At 46.3% G+C, this 15906-nt stretch overlaps 1 protein-coding gene across 1 annotated transcript in view; it reads left to right on the forward strand.

The window, feature by feature from the left end:
* The window catches only part of LOC139225662 (teneurin-3), a 161392-nt gene that overhangs the window by 90923 nt on the left and 54563 nt on the right, over positions 1–15906 (forward strand). The window contains exons 13-17 of the mRNA XM_070856476.1: positions 1529–1714; positions 9154–9300; positions 11386–11516; positions 11667–11755; positions 15033–15152. Of these exons, the coding sequence (XP_070712577.1) occupies positions 1529–1714; positions 9154–9300; positions 11386–11516; positions 11667–11755; positions 15033–15152 (673 nt within the window). The remainder of the gene's footprint in view (positions 1–1528; positions 1715–9153; positions 9301–11385; positions 11517–11666; positions 11756–15032; positions 15153–15906) is intronic.

The raw sequence follows: 15906 nt of genomic DNA on the forward strand, positions 1-15906 counted from the left end.
GGAATGGTACACCACCTACACTGGTACAGAAACACAGCCAGAGAGCTTAACCTGGGCAGCAGTCGTGTTTCCTGCAGCATATATCAGTAGGATCACAGGGTTGGGGAGCTAAACCACAGCGTCCCGAATGACCTACATTCATTTTTGTTTTTCTGATCTGATTGCCCCTGTCGCTGCACAGCCCCCTCCCAAACCTATATGGCCTTTACAAAGTTCACATGGTTGTTTTCTGATCTGCTGTACATACGATTTGCTTTGCGCAGCTTTAGGCACAAACCACTTGCTTAAGGTCAGGGAAAGGTTGTGGTCCTGGTCAAAGGAAACCAGAACTGACTGTCAGACAGGAAACAGGAAACAAACAGCGGGCTGCGCTGTCACAGTCGCGGGCTGGGTCGACCCGCGCATCCAACCCGACCTCCTCCCTGAAGGGGTGTGTGCCGCTGTAACAGGGTCACGTCATCTCCTCCACTGACATGAGTCATGATTTACACTGCGGCCTGTCAGCACAAAAACATATGCTTCTTTAGTATTTGAACAATCTCTGGTAAGGACACTCTCCTAGAGAGGGAGGGAGGGAGGGAGGGAGGAAAGGGGGAGAGAGGGAGAGGTGAGATAGAAAAAAGGAATGTAGATCAGTAACAGATGGCTTGACAGAAAAACAAGGCAAGAAGGAAAGGAGTGTGTGTGTGAGAGAGAGAGAATTCTCACTACTGTTTGTGTTGCCTTGGGCTGTTGCAATGAGGATTGTCTTGTCAAAACCATCAAACACACATCCAGTAAAGTACAGTCTCTTTGTAAAACACACACACACACATACACACACACGTTGACATAAAACCACAAATGACCACATCCGTACACACACACACACATAGCTTTTGTTCTGGTTTGTTCTCTGCATTTTCTCTAGATCTGTCAAAAACATTCACACACACACACACGTGATAAACACACAGAGAAATACGTATGCTGGCTTGTGATTATGGAGCTTTTTTCCTCACCTCTCTATTTTATTTTGGTCTCAACACCAGAGACATTTCCGCTACTAGTCACGTGTTCATGTTGCTGAGCGCTTTCGTCCACTGGGGTGAAGCCTGCTGTGTGCTAGTAGGACTGGATGGAGCAGCGCAGCCACCATGGGGCTGTGAGCAGCAGCGGCCTCTGTCTGTCCAAAAGAACCAGCGGTTGTGTAAACGCTGGTGGTTGAGAGTGAGGCCCCCTTCACCAGTGAGCTCTCTGATCATAAGTGACCAGTCAGCGGCTCGGACAGTTGTGTCTGCGGTGAAGCAGCTCTTCTGTAACCCTCAGTAGCCACCTGAGGAGGAGGAGGCAGAGCTTGTTCCTCACACAGGCGCTGTGAGGTGATACAGGCAGTCCTTCTGCCAGAGATATTAGATATATATACATATACACTACTCACAAAAAGTTAGGGATAGTTGACTTTCAGGTGCTGTGTTCAGGTGCCTTAAACCGCACGTGGTGGCGTGTCTGTGCGTCGTGTAACATGTTTCTTTTCTGTCTCCAACAGAGGTGTGTGAGGTGAACTGCGGCAGCCACGGCGTCTGTTACGGCGGTGTGTGTCGGTGCGAGGAGGGCTGGACGGGAGCGGTGTGTGACCAGAAGGCCTGCCACCCTCTGTGCAGCAAGAACGGAATGTGTAAGGAGGGGAAGTGTGAGTGTGACCAGGGATGGACAGGGGAGCACTGCAATATCGGTGAGTGGTTCACACACACACACGCACACACACACACACACACACACACACACAGTATAAACAACGTGTAAGGAAGGAGAGGCAGACAGTGACTAAGATGTTACCCAGTTCACACAGACATGGACATGGACTGTAAACTTGCACATACAAGCATCTGAAGTACCAGCGTCCCAAACTTCAGTGAAACGATGATGACGATGCCTGGAAACCTCATGTGAGAGGAGAGACATGTCCGTCCTGTGGGAAGCCATAAAGTCAGGCTTGAATGTAGCATTACTTCATGACTTACTTCCTTCAGAGTTTGGAGGAATCACAGCAAAGCAGTCGCACAGTGATACACAGCCGTCAGGAGCCGTGGAAAACACTGTGTTGTTGGTGGACAGGCTAACCCCCCCCTCAGTGATAGAAGCCTGGACAGATATATAACATCCCCACCCCCCCACCCCCCACCCTCGTGCTGCTAATTATATGGATGGCCGTGTTTCTGTTGGTTATTGGTGTCGTTCCATAAAACTGGAGCTGTGACAGTGCCACCAGTGAAAACCACATCCAGCTTGTAAAAAGCATAACTGTCCTACAGCATCAGTCAAGGTTGGCTCCCACACTGGGGAACGCTATCAACTCCACTTTATTAGCTGAGGTTAGCCCAGCGGGCTGTACCGAAGAGCACAGAGCTCCGTCTCATCAGGACATCTCTGCCTGTGATCACTCTTTAATCTGCATGTGTGTACATACATATATGCATGCACTGCTCTGACATTTAAACATCCAGACAAACCTCTCTCGCTAAGTGTTGGTGGAACGGACGCTGTCCTTTTCTTCTGACAGTGGGGTTGTGTTTGTGAGTGAGTATCCGTGACGAGCTGAGAAAGCTCATCGCGTTGGGTTGTGATAATCAAACAGTGAGACAAACGGATGAGGAGCAGGGCCTTTATGGCAGCTTCAGCTCCCCACCAAACCCCTCACTTAAAATACTATTTGTTGTCAAACAGACAGACAGCTACAGTATTGCTGGGAAAGAGCTGCAAATTGGCTTCACTTATTGTCAGTCAGACAAACACACACACACACACACACACACAGAGGAGGAGGAGGCTGAGAGCACAACGACAGTGAGATGAGGAGAAATCCATTTGGAGCGCTTAGCCAACAAACAGCTTGTTTGTTTATGGGGATTGTGATGGCGGGGAGAGGATTCTCCTTCCCTCCCCTGTCCTCCACCACGAGCCGTCACATTTCCACATTTCACTGTCAAGAGTCTGCTGGAAACTGTGACCTCACTGCAGACTGTTTCCATATTCATTAATTGGCTCTTAGTGTCTATGTGACCGTGGAAATGGTCCGGCTGACGTCTAGCTCCAGTGTTACAGGACACGGTCCAGGTCCAGGTCCAGGTTCTGGTTCTGGTCAGTGAGCGGGTGTCTCAGGCCAGTGTGATGATGATGAACGGTCTTCGTCCACATCTTTCTGTCCTTTTCTCTGTTTGATTGTTCCTCTTTGTGTCTGATTTAAAGTCCCTTCTGGTCTTGGTGGATCACCCTCACTGGAGGTTTTTACTACTCTGCTGTCTGTTTTCTGGACTAAATGCTCTCTCTATCTATCTCTTTTCTGTCTTTCTTTTGTCCCTCCTTCCTAAAGCTCACAATCCGGACATTAGAGTAAAAGGTACTGTACTCTTTTCTCTTGTGCTCGTCATCACCAGCTGTGTCTCTTCCTCCCTTCATCCTTTGCTTTTCTCTTTATGTCCCGTGGAGCTGTGGCTGCTTCACTGATTATTCTTTATTTTCTGTCTCTCTTCGTTTGGATATGTGGACCACGTCATGTTTTCATCCCCACTGCCAGCTCTGAGTACGAGCACCATTACTGTTGCTTTGAACATCTCAGGATTTTAATTTTGTCCCTTTTTGTCCTGTTTGTTATTACGGTTTATTTTCTTTGCCTATCAGGTAGCACACTGGCTGTTTTCAGAGAAAATACAATTAAAACCTGGCGAGTGTGTTTCTTTACTTTCCAGCTGGCTTTGAGTGAGTGTCACTGTATTTCTCTCGCTGTGTCTTCCTCAGAAGTAGCTTCATTTCCTTAGTGTTTGAGCGCTGTGTGACTGTTAGAAGCTTATAGTGATCCTGCATTTCTGGCTTTTTATCCTTTAATTATGAATTGGTCGAATCAAAAATACTCTTCTCTCCTGCTATCAGACCAGCCGAGGTGCTGGAGCTAAAAAAAAAAAAAATCCACATCACCAAATCTGTTCGAGGATCGTTTTCGGTGCGTCTAAGCTTTCAGTCAGAAACCTTGTGTGAGGCTTCATGAGCGGCTCTGACATCCACGACTTTCATTTCAAGGTTTCTGTAAATGTGTTCGCGCCACCGCAGCGAACATGTTGTCACAGCTGGTTCATAAAACAGGCCAAATTTAGCAAAAACGGTACAAAAGCCAGTTTAAAAGTGTTCTTCTAAAAACACATCCAGCTGTTGTGGCTCTAATGAATGTTTGATGATACCTGACGTTCTGAGAGGCTGACATGTTTCCACAGTGTGGCAGAGAGAGGTTCTGCTCCTGACTCCTGCTGGAGGCTCAGGTCTCCTCTCTCGTCCCTGCTCGGTCGTAATGCAAAAATTCTACACCCACGTGTGTGAATGGGTTTAAGCGAACGTAATCCGGCTCCCACGGCTGGCTTTTGTGCTAAACATGTCAGTCATACGTTATTTAGACGGGACATTTGTGTAATTGCGAGTTTTTGCACATTTGCAAAGCTAATGCTCGTTGCAGGGTGACAGCATGAACCCATTTAGCTGATTTTAAGCCTCTTTCTGGGCAGCATGGGGATATTCTAGATAAGCAGCTCAAGTAGACTTTGTCAGAGGCGATGCGGTGTTGGACAATGTAAAACAACACTCTGGACTCCTTCATTGACACCGTGTACTGAATCACAGCTGCAGTCCTGTTGTCTGGTAAAGGTCTGCAACTGGAACTTCTTAACTGACCCCCCCTTGTTGCATGGTGTTGCCCCCAGTGTCTCAGACAATGCACCCTCAGCTGAACATGTTCTACATGGGGGGGGGGCATGAGAGCGACTGCCCCAGTCATATAGTACTGCCTTACAATGGGGAGGGGGGCTGTTAAAAGAGTGGTGGTCAATGCAGCGGAGGGTGAGTTAGGTTTAGCGCCGTAGCCACAACTTAGTCCAAATCATCACTGTCGAATGCAAACACCCCCACAGTAGCTAACCCCCCCCCCATCCTGACTGTTACAATGATTCCTAATGCGGGTCCAAAAATGCTGGATCCTACACTACCCATAGTGCAACTCAACAACAGAGCGTTTTGCTCTTCCAGCTAGTTCATGGCCACGCCTTTAAAACTCCATTTGGCTTTATGAATCCGTCTTGAGAGTCTGCGCCTAGTGGTGAGGAGAGGAAGTGCAGCTTAGGACACACGCGCAGTAGCTTCATCATCACCATCATCATCATCAGTGGTGGCTGCTGCCTGATCTGGACCTGGTCCTCCTCACGCCACCCGCCAGCTTATCAGTGACACCATTTCTCACTCCTCTCCGATGTCTGTCTGTCTGTCCGACTGCAGCTCTACTCGTTTCCAGCCAAATGTGCTTTTTTGTGTTTACCCCCCCACCACCACCACCACCACCACCCCAAAAAGGTGCTGGATCCCAGTCTTTGATGAGGGGAAAGTTGCTGTTTCAGAATCTGGTTCATTTTTAAAAGTGTTGTGTGTGAAGCGTTTTATTTTTGACTTTTATCAGCTGTGTTTCGTCCTTCCCTCCCTCCTGTGTGATTTCAGTGTGAATGAAGACAGGTCTGAATGAAGTGCTGATTATGACTACTGCCATGTCTCTCTCTGTGTGTTACTGCACTCCTGTGATCCCAGCTCTGTCTTCTTGTCCTCCTCCTCCTCCTCCTCCTTTGGCTGCCATTTTCACCTGTCCATCACAGAGAGTATATTTGGCAGTGCTGCTTTTGTTTCGATTTACTTTTTTTCCCTAATTTTCCTCCCTCTCTCCCTCGTGCCCTCTCCTATTCTCAGGATATAAAGGTAATTCATGCCAAAGACTTGATACAGGCTGTCCCAAAATACAACCACGTCACACTCTCAACATTAACTTCCTTTGGTTCTGATTTATCCCATTTCATTTCTCCTGTCTTTTTTCCTGTTTTCTCACTTTCTGCCTTTCAGTCTTTCCAAAGTCTTTCTGTTTGTTCTGTGTGTTGTTGTATTACACTTCTGTTGGTATTTCTGCTGTCTCACTTTTTAAGTAGTCCTCTCTTTGGTTTTCTGATTCCATCATTATTCTCACAACACACACACACACACACACACACACACACACACACACAGACAGGCACAAAGCCAAGATGTGTGACTCCTGTTTTGTCTTGCATCCACAGCCTGATATATATCTATATATATACATGTGTGTGTGTAAGTCCAGCCAGCTGCTGTCCTCTGTCTGTCTATCTTCACTTTCCCGTCTCGCTCTCTCTCTCTCTGTCTGTCTCTCCCTGTCTCCCTCTCTCCACTTTTCTTTCCATACATCCCTCGTTCTGTCTCTCCAGCTGGGCTTCTTGCTTGGTTCTGATACTGTCTGTTTATTACTCAGTCTATCTGATTGCCAGTCTCACTGTCTATTCTGTGATCGAGGAATGTCAAACAGAGGCATAAAGTATAGCCTTCGGAGGCGTGCGGGCCACAGCGCCCTGTCCTCCCTATACTTTGTGTGCTGTGTATCTGTCTACCTGTTGTGTTTTCACATGGATTTTAACCTGTGATTTTGTTTTGTTTTTCACTGACTAGACCAGCAGCACCAAAGGAATCCATATTTCCAAAGCAAAAAAAGTTGCAGTCTTTGTCAGCTCGCTGGGTGTTAAACTTCCCTCAGATCTGGTTAAACTTCACTTGGACAGATAAACTCTAAAATTTCTAGCGTTCCCCGAGTGTTTTGCTCTCAACTTTTGGTTTTGTTTGTTGGCTTGTTTGTTCGCCCTGGTTTTCATCATCATGTTACGCAGCAATAACACCTTCTTTCTTTGTTTACAGATGAAAAACATTTCTGATTTTCAATTAATGTCCGATTGAAGCCGTGCAGCACACAGTAGCCATTTTGGCTGTAGGCAATCTGAGCAGTTCATGTGAAACTACAACATCAGTGCATCTCACCGAAGGCTGACTGTCTGTCTGTCTGTCAGTCTGTGTCTCTCACATGTGGGCTAATGTATTGGTCTTCCTTGTCTATCGACCTGTCCTTCAGTCTGTCAGTCCATTTGTTGGAGAAAGGCCCATCACACAGGGCCGAGATCCTCTATTCACATCAGGATGAAACCAATACGGGTCTTTGAAGTCTTCCTGAAGGTATTTTTGGACTGGAGCTGCTGACAGATCATATTTTGTGCTGACATGTGATGGGTTTGAATTTAAACGCTGTTTGTTCTTGGCATAAGATCTAAAAACAAATATTGAGCATTTTGTGGAGCCTCTGAAATAGCCTCGGGACCTCGTCGGGACAGTAATACTCCAGGATCTGCATCCAGGTGTTATGTGAAAGGTATTCAAGTGACTCGAGAGCTGATTTTTCATTTGCAGCTTATCTCCAGATCACTCTAACCTTGGCACACACACTCGCACACCAACGGCAAGATACACTGCTGTTTGGCACAAGCCTGCATAATTCATGGAGGATGCATGCAGTCAATTTAACTTCACACATCACGCTGCAGATCCACAAATGACCACTAGACCGTTGGAGGATCTTGGAGGAAGTGGTCTAACTTAAAGGCAGGGTCTGTGACGTTGGCTCCGGTCATCTCTTTGTTCTTTCTGTACACAACCGCTGACTCTCAGCCTTTTAGCAACAGAGACACAAGCAAACAGCCGTCAGGAACAGAAGGTTAGCTTTAGCTCGGAGTTCTTGCTCACGGGGCTCAGAGCCTTCTCGTGGGAGTGGCTAGCTAGCTTTATTAGCTCATTAGCCTTATGGAAGGCTCCAGTCATGCACAGGTACAGACAGGTAGCCAGGCAGGGCAGCCCATTCCACCCCTGGAACACATGTACCACATTTCTTTTCTCTTTGATTTATTGATTGCTGTCAGGTTCAACAAATATAACAAAAAAATCAGCTGAAATAAGTGGCGCCTCCTGCCTTTGAGTCCGACATGTACACAAAAACAAAGACGGACCGTTTTAAGGCTAAAATGATGGAAAGCAAAGTGACTTTTTGCCTTCTATCATTCACGTTGACTGCAGGACCGCCTGTGTTCAGCCGGTGCACCAGTGTGAGATGTTGAGATGGGATGTTTCAGCGTGTTTGTGCACACCTCAGTCACTCAGAGCTGCACTTCTTTCTGCTATTTCCCTCGACTCTCTCCCTTTTCCTCTCACATCTGTACATTTATGAAGACGTTCATGAAGCCCCAGGATACGTGTGGATTTTCCCCTGAACTTGTAACATTTTGAACTTGTACAGATGCATCAGCTCTCGCTGCCTCCGGCAAATCTGAGTCTAATAGCATCTTTCCATTGACTTTGTATGCAATCTCACCTCCTCCGAGATTCGGTTTGCATTCACATTCGCTGTTTCCATGGTAACAATCAATGACACACATCTGTTCCTATTACTTTTCTGATTCTCATATTTACTCTGGGTTTATAGTCATTGCGTTTTTCAAAATAGATTTGTTTCTACTATTTCTGCACTAATACACACAGATTTTTTTTCCATAAATCTCCCAGAGCACACGCTGAGTGCCCAGAGCTGAGCAGCTCGAGGCCGTTCTCCACGTTCCCTTCTGCACATTGCAGCTGCTTTCTTTACTTGGTGGTCCTGTGTGCCTCTAATGGAATAGAAAGGCTTCGACGGTCATCTGTAGAGCTGTCCACGCAGGCCACCAAACAGCTGACACAATGTGTAGTAGTTACAATCCTTTTTGTGCATCTCTTGCATGTTTTACTTTCACCGAGATTTGTGACAAATTAACTCAGCGAGTCCCTTTTTGTGAGACTGATGGACTTAGAGGCCATTTCTTATAGACCACATCATAGTCTGTTTTTTTTTTTTATTTTGTCAGATGAACTGAGAAATAACTTAAGAGGTGTCGGAGGATGTCACTCAGCAGGGTGTCAGACCTGCAGTGGGCCCTGGTTCTGACTTATGTGGAGATTTAATGTCCCATGATGGTCTCAGTGCTGATTCAGAGGCTTTGCCAAGCAGAGAGAGAGAATATGGTGGATATTTGGCATGAAAATGGTCCGATGTAAAAACAGTTAACTGCTGCCACCTTTCAGAGCTCCAGTACAAACATAACATCACCTGCCTTCAAAGACGTATATTGGTTGAAGACTGTTTCCCACCCTGATGGCTAGCCGTGACCCCATCCCATTCACATGCTCTGCTCTAGCTGTTCTAACTGTGTGTTTGTCCCCTGTGCCCAGAGGGTTGTCCCGGTCTCTGCAACAACAACGGACGATGTACTTTGGAGGCCAGTGGCTGGCACTGCATCTGCCAATCAGGATGGAGAGGGGCCGGGTGTCACGTACCCATGGAAACGCTGTGTACCGATGGCAAGGACAATGAAGGAGGTATATTTGTCCACGTACACCACATGAGTGCACAGATAGATGGTTAAAGAGATAAACGGGCTTAATTGTTGCTATGGTGATGGATAGACAAACACGGGGCAATGAAAAATATTCAATCTGAGAATGCTGTGGAAAGACGGCGAGGATTCATGTGAAAGTCAGTTGCATTTAATCTGTTAGCCAAACCTTTGTGTTCTCCACATAATCTGTGCATCCATTTGTTACTCATAGTGTAGTTTGAAACGTACAATGTTAACTTACTACAGCAGCATTTAAAGCTCTGTACCAGATTCCTATGTGACATGTGCCTCAAGTATGCTGTCTGGCCTGTGTTAGAAGTTATAGCAAGTACTGAAGGACCCACCTAAAGCAGCCAGATATATATCAGCGAAGACGTCAGCTTATCTCGGATAAAAAAAACAGCCAAAGGTACTTTGAGAAATGGAGACAAGTGAAAAGCCTCAAAAGTAACAAACACAGACCATTCACCAAACTCAAAATGTTACACAGAAGAGCCAACGTGTCATTATCTGTTTTTAACCTGTCAAATATCGATGTCGTTATCAGCTTCCAACATCCAGTACAACTGGGGCTCCACTGAGGCTCTTAATCTAAAAGGAATGAGCAGCATGAGTGTGAATGAGGAGGCGGCTGCTCTGCTGCTACCTGCCGTGGTGGAAACTTCCAGTAGACCAAAGTGTATGTCCACACGGCAGCTCCTCAGCTGCCAGGCAGGCTGCACAGCATGCAGTCTTAATGTTGATGTGGCCGTGGAGCGGAAAGGCTGCCGAGCACCAGTTTGGATCGGATCTTTATATGTGAGCAGCAGTGTTCAAAAGGCGCCGGTGCAGTCTTTAAAAACAGAAGCTGCAGAACTCTGCTGTAGTGGAAATGCTAACTAACTTTGGAAATCAAAAATAGCACGGAAGTAGTGAAAGTAAAAACTGATCTGTTGACAGCAGAAAACATGAGCTCTCAGCAGACAGAGATCTGACCACAGCAACAAAGCAGCTTTAATGAGCGCAGCGTGATTATTGGAAAGGTGGAGAGGGAGGAAGATGAGACAGAAGAGAAAACAAGACGGACGAGTCAGGGAGAGGACGGCTTATTTTCTCTGTGTGTGTGTGTGTGTGTGTGTGTGTGTGTGTGTGTGTGTGTGTGTGTGTGTGTGTGTGTGTGTGTGTGTGTGTGTGTGTGTGTGTGTGTGTGTGTGTGTGTGTGTGTGTGTGTGTGTGTGTGTGTGTGTGTGTGTGTGTGTGTGTGTGTGTCAGTCCCTGGTGTCTGTTCACCAGATGTACAACTGGCTTTTATAAACTAACAGAGACAAATGGCAGCCACTATTTTATTACCGTGCACACCTCCTTCCATCCCTCCATCTCTCCATCTGTCTCTCCACTCCACTCCTCTTCCCCTGCTTCCTGTCCCTCCCTCATCCCTCCTTTCCTAATCTGTCTCTTTCTGTCGTTTCGCTCCTGCTTCTCATCATTGCAGCCGTCCATCCGTCTCCCTCCCTCCGTAGCTCTGACTTCATTCTTCTTGGCAGCACCCACCAGACACACTCTGCTCTCACACCGGTCCTACTCCACCACTCCACTTTTCCTCCATTCATCCATTCTTCCTTTTCCGCCTCATCACAAATGCCAGAGAGCAAGGAAACTGTCTTCTTGTCCTATCTGATACTACTTTGTATCTGTCCATCCTCTTCTGTTTATTCAGTTCTCTACTCTTTATTTTTCCTTTTCATTATATTCCCTCCATCTCCTCCATTTTTTATTCAGCCCACCCTCAGACGCCCTCCTGTGTCTCCCTCAGCTCACACAGCATCTCCCTTGTCCTCCAGTTATAGACGATATAAGTGGCCACCCTCCATCTTTTTCTCTCTCTTCCATCCCACCATCCGTACTCATTCCTGCATTCCTTTGTCATCACTGCGTTGTTTATCCTTAATCCTCCCCATCACCCCTTGTTGCCTCTTAATCCCTCAGTTGCCCCCTCATCCCTCCCCCCATCCATGTCCTTTCATCCCTTCATCTCCCTTTGCTCCATCATTCATCTCAGGTGCTGATCAGGTGCTGTGTGTTTCAGATGGCCTGGCTGACTGTATGGATCCAGACTGCTGTCTGCAGCCGTCCTGTCAGAACCAGCAGTACTGCAAAGGATCACCGGACCCAGGGGAGGTGCTCAGCCAGTCTCCGGCCTCATTAGCTCCTCAGCAAGTAAGGGACTCCCATCAGAAATGAAGTCAAAAAAAAAGAATATATCTGTCTTTTCATGGTACAAACTGGCATCCCTGTTCAGTCTGGAGTACCAGGTCCAGATACCAGAGAGGTCTTGTCTGTACACTGATTCCTTTGGATTTTCCGCAGGCTGCCAGGTCTTTCCACCAGCGCATTCACTTCTTAGTCGGTCCTGAATCTACGCACGTCATCGCTGGAGACAGCCCGTTCAATAAAAGGTAATCCTGTCTCTATCTGTCTCTGGGGTTTTTTTCTGCTGAATGCTGAGCGTACAGCAACACGAGTGGTCAGACAGGTTGTTAACAAATCCACTGTTTAGTCGTGCAGTTCAAGCTGCGCACCTGGAGATAAGAGTACAGGTTTGTGGTAAACATCTACTCGATTTTGCTGAGCTATTCTTTCAGCTCAGCTTTTCCAGCACAGGCAGCGACTCCGGACATATTGGATGCGCTCACCTGTTCTTCCACATAGACATAGCGGCTTCAACTGGGCTAAACCGAGGGTTTTAATACATGTGTCAGTGATTACGATGATGAGTGAAACATAATCGAAACCACCGGGAGTGATGTCCTACTACAAAGAAGACATCCTTCATTTTTTATTATCCAAGTATTACTTCCCTCAGTATGAAGTATGAAGGCTCAGTTTCAGACATCTGTTATGAAAGTCTTTCCCTACACAGAGGAGCAAGAGCTTCTGCACAGCTCTTTAAAGAAAGGCTGAAATGACTTCCTGTTCTTCTGCACAAACACTGTTGTTTTTCATTATAGTGGGATCACTGATAATTTGTGTCTATTCCGATTTTTTTCACTGGTTTCTTTCTACAGCTGCGATTGCTTGACTCATAATGCCTCTGCCTGCAGGTCATAGCTTACCCTACTTTTATTTGCCATCATACGACCAGCAGCAGGTTGGCTTTCTGTCAGGATGAATAGAACAAAGAAATGGGGAGTGAGAGAGAGATCTCAATACTGAGACTTCAGGTCTGCCAATTTTCCAAAAGCCATTTCTGCCCACATCTATCTCAGACATAACATTCATTAAATATGATAAGAGAAAAAAGAGAGTGGCAGTCTGCAAAATATAGAGAGAGGAAAGCAGAGCTACTGACAGGGAAGAAACATGACAGCAATTCTGTTCTTCCATTTTTCTGCTTTTGTCATATTTTTAATGCTGGCCTGAATGTTTCAGAGGGCTGCAACCCCGTAATAAAAACGTCCCGTATTTCCATAATGGAATGGCCCTGCAACCTTATAATAAAAATGTTTTATTAGACCTGAAAACAGTGTTTGTTTGTGTGTGTGTGTGTGTGTGTGTGTGTGTGTGTCTGTGTGTGTGTGTGTGTGTCTGTGTGTGTGTGTGTGTGTGTGTGTGTGCGAGCAGTGGAAGAGCGTTTTGAAATGGCACTTTTACACGTTAAATTATGTTTCAATGTTTCCTAGAGCTGAGACAAACTCATCATACTAGCAGAGGGAGACAGACGTGAATGCATGTATGCAGCAGCACACATTTGACTTTGCAGGAGAACAGATCTAAATGACTTTCCCACCGACATCATCTCTATGATGTGCCCGCACGAGTTGTTTGAGTGGTTTGTTGTTGTTGTTGTTAAGGTTAGGGGTTAGGTTTAGGGTTAGGTTAGGGTTAGGTTTAGGGTTAGGTTAGGGTTGGGTTAAGGGTTGTGATTTCGATGACTCTGCAGGAGTGGGCTGGCACGGGGGTGCTGGCAGTGAGGGACGGCTGGTCATCATCACAGAGCTCTCAGTGGTAATGACCTTGGAAGGATAACTTAGTAGTTACTTTGGAGGTGGATATTTTAAAACTATGATAAGGGTATGAAATACAGTAATTTGAACCACCCAGCAATAGGCCTCCATGACATTAGTTAAGGTTTAAATGCAGCAAACATGTTGCATAGTGAGTACATTTACTTTGATACACATTTACCTGTAGACAGTGATTTTGCTGTTATTCCTCAGTAGTGAAAATGTCCACACACAGTATAAGCTATCGCGACAATGTGACTGCGAGTTATTCTACCCCTTGTAAACAGAGAACTGTCTCTGTGAATGTTCTGTGCACAAACAGAGCAGACAGGACGTAATCACATGCAGTGCATCGTAAAGGCACCTTTATCAGAGCCGACTGTTACACAGAGTAACACCGTCGACATTTAATCATGAGAGGACGTCCACCCCGTCTGACCGCTCGTGCTCTCTGCCTGACTGTGCTGTGATAACAGGTGGGCTGAGAGCGGGAAACTACACACTGCAAACAAAGTGTCATTGTAGAACAAGTGGCCTGAGCTCTGTTTGTCCAGATCAGTGCGAGGGGGTTCATTTGGGGCAGAAGAAAAAACGGACATGGCACTGGGATCGTGTTTCTTTAGCCAGCACTGATATTCTTGTGTGGTTTGTTTGCTAAATGAGGTGGATTCTGGTCAGATGGAAAAGCTGAATGTGAGCCAGCCTCTGAAGTCTAGATCTGACGAGGTGAGAGTTCCTCACTGACCAGAGCTAATCAATACATGTAATTGTATTTTATTTGAGATATTTGATTTTAATTCTGCTGTGGGTTGGGAATACTTCTCTCTTTAGGCTGTAAAAGCTGCGATAAACTCTGACTTGATTTCACGAGTCACCTGACCTCACAAGTCTCTTCTTTCACTTCTTTGGTGTCTCAGAGGTCGACGGGTGTCTAAACACTGTTCCTTCTCCTTCTTCTTCCTCGTGAGTACACTAGATAATTTCCCTTTTTGAGCTGTCCTGACAGTCCTGACTGATGTGGACATGGAACACAAAAGCCTCTGTTATAGTCACCATGAAATATGATGAGATCTTTGGACGAATCTCTAAAGCAGCATACGTGTCATTTACATGGACAGACAACCCAAGCAAGGAGGTGTGAATGAGAACATAACGTCAGAAATGGTTGTGCCCTCCTTCGACATATGCAGGAGACCAAGGGAGTCTGGTTAGCGACCGAAACAGGAAAGCTGTTGCTGTTCAGTACATCTGTGCAACATAACATAACATCTGTACCACATGATGATAAGGAGAGGAAAAAGAGTCACTTCAATGGCATCATCAGTTTCACTTGAATGAGGCTCTGAAAGCGGTGCAGACATGCCGGGGGTGCTGTAGTAACATCAGCGCCCCATTACAGTGCCCCCACTCCCACAGTCAGCAGTTACCACCACAGTTGTTGTTTCACGAGATGCCTCAGTGCCCTCTGCAGCTCCCCTCACAGGGAGTAACACAGATGAGGGCAGGCGGGGGTGTGTGTGTGTTACTGTATGTCTGGCCCAAGACAATTTCCAGCGCTGATTTTTCCCAACCACAGGGACTCCGGTTGAAGGCACCGCAGGGTGTTTTCTGTCCTCGACAGCTCATTGAATTACAGTCACATCTAAGGTCATTTATGTTGTAAATGCTGCGTAGTGCAGCCTTAATAACAATAACCACTCTCTACCATCTCTCTGTCTCTCTCCCCCAGCCTGGTGTCCATAATTCGAGGTCAGGTGTTGACTGCTGATGGAACGCCTCTGATTGGAGTCAACGTGACGTTTGTCCACTACCCTGAACATGGATACACTGTAACGCGCAAGGACGGCATGTGTGTATACACTCGTACACCTTCTGTTTTCTTTAGCCAACGTGTTTCAGCTGATGCTTCCTTTATTTCTTGAAGTTGATGTCATGTCTTCTGAGTTCACTAAGTGAACTTGAGAAACGATGTTGGTGGAACAAAGAGCTATCAGAGACAAACAGGCCACCTGAGAGAGATTATGAGTCCAAGGCTGCCTGGTCCCCGTCATTGTCTACACTAGTTTAGACTAAACGCACCGCACCTCACTGTGTGCTGGATTCACATGCAGAAGGAGGTTTTAACTGAATCATTTCTTCTTATCAAGTCAGTGTCACACTCAGTGATGTTCCTCTACTTTGTCACGGACACTGGACGCAGTTTTCTGTGTCATAGTCACATAGTAAAACCAGAAGTGGTGGAATTAATGCCCTGCACTCTTTCCTCCAGTGATAGTTGATCGGTCATGCTAAAATATGGGCTTAGGTGTGGGCTTGCTAACTTGTGGCATGATGGGAAGGAAGCGAAATCTAAGTTTATTCATTCCATAAGAGAGAATGACATTAAGGCTCAGAATGTCCACTGACTCTTTTCGTGTTCAGAGAAAAATGATGAACCTGAGGAGAGTGTGTAGTAGCTTAGTGTTACCTTCCCTAAACAACCTTTTTTCACTGACATATTTCATTCTCTGAGTTTGTAAACTAAATTAAAAGTAAATGAATTCATCATGACCCAACACCCCAGCAGAGGCCGCATCTGGCCCCCCCTGTGAAACGCGCCAGTA

Source organism: Pempheris klunzingeri, chromosome 3 (assembly GCF_042242105.1).
Source record: "Pempheris klunzingeri isolate RE-2024b chromosome 3, fPemKlu1.hap1, whole genome shotgun sequence".
NCBI classification, from domain to species: domain Eukaryota; kingdom Metazoa; phylum Chordata; class Actinopteri; order Acropomatiformes; family Pempheridae; genus Pempheris; species Pempheris klunzingeri.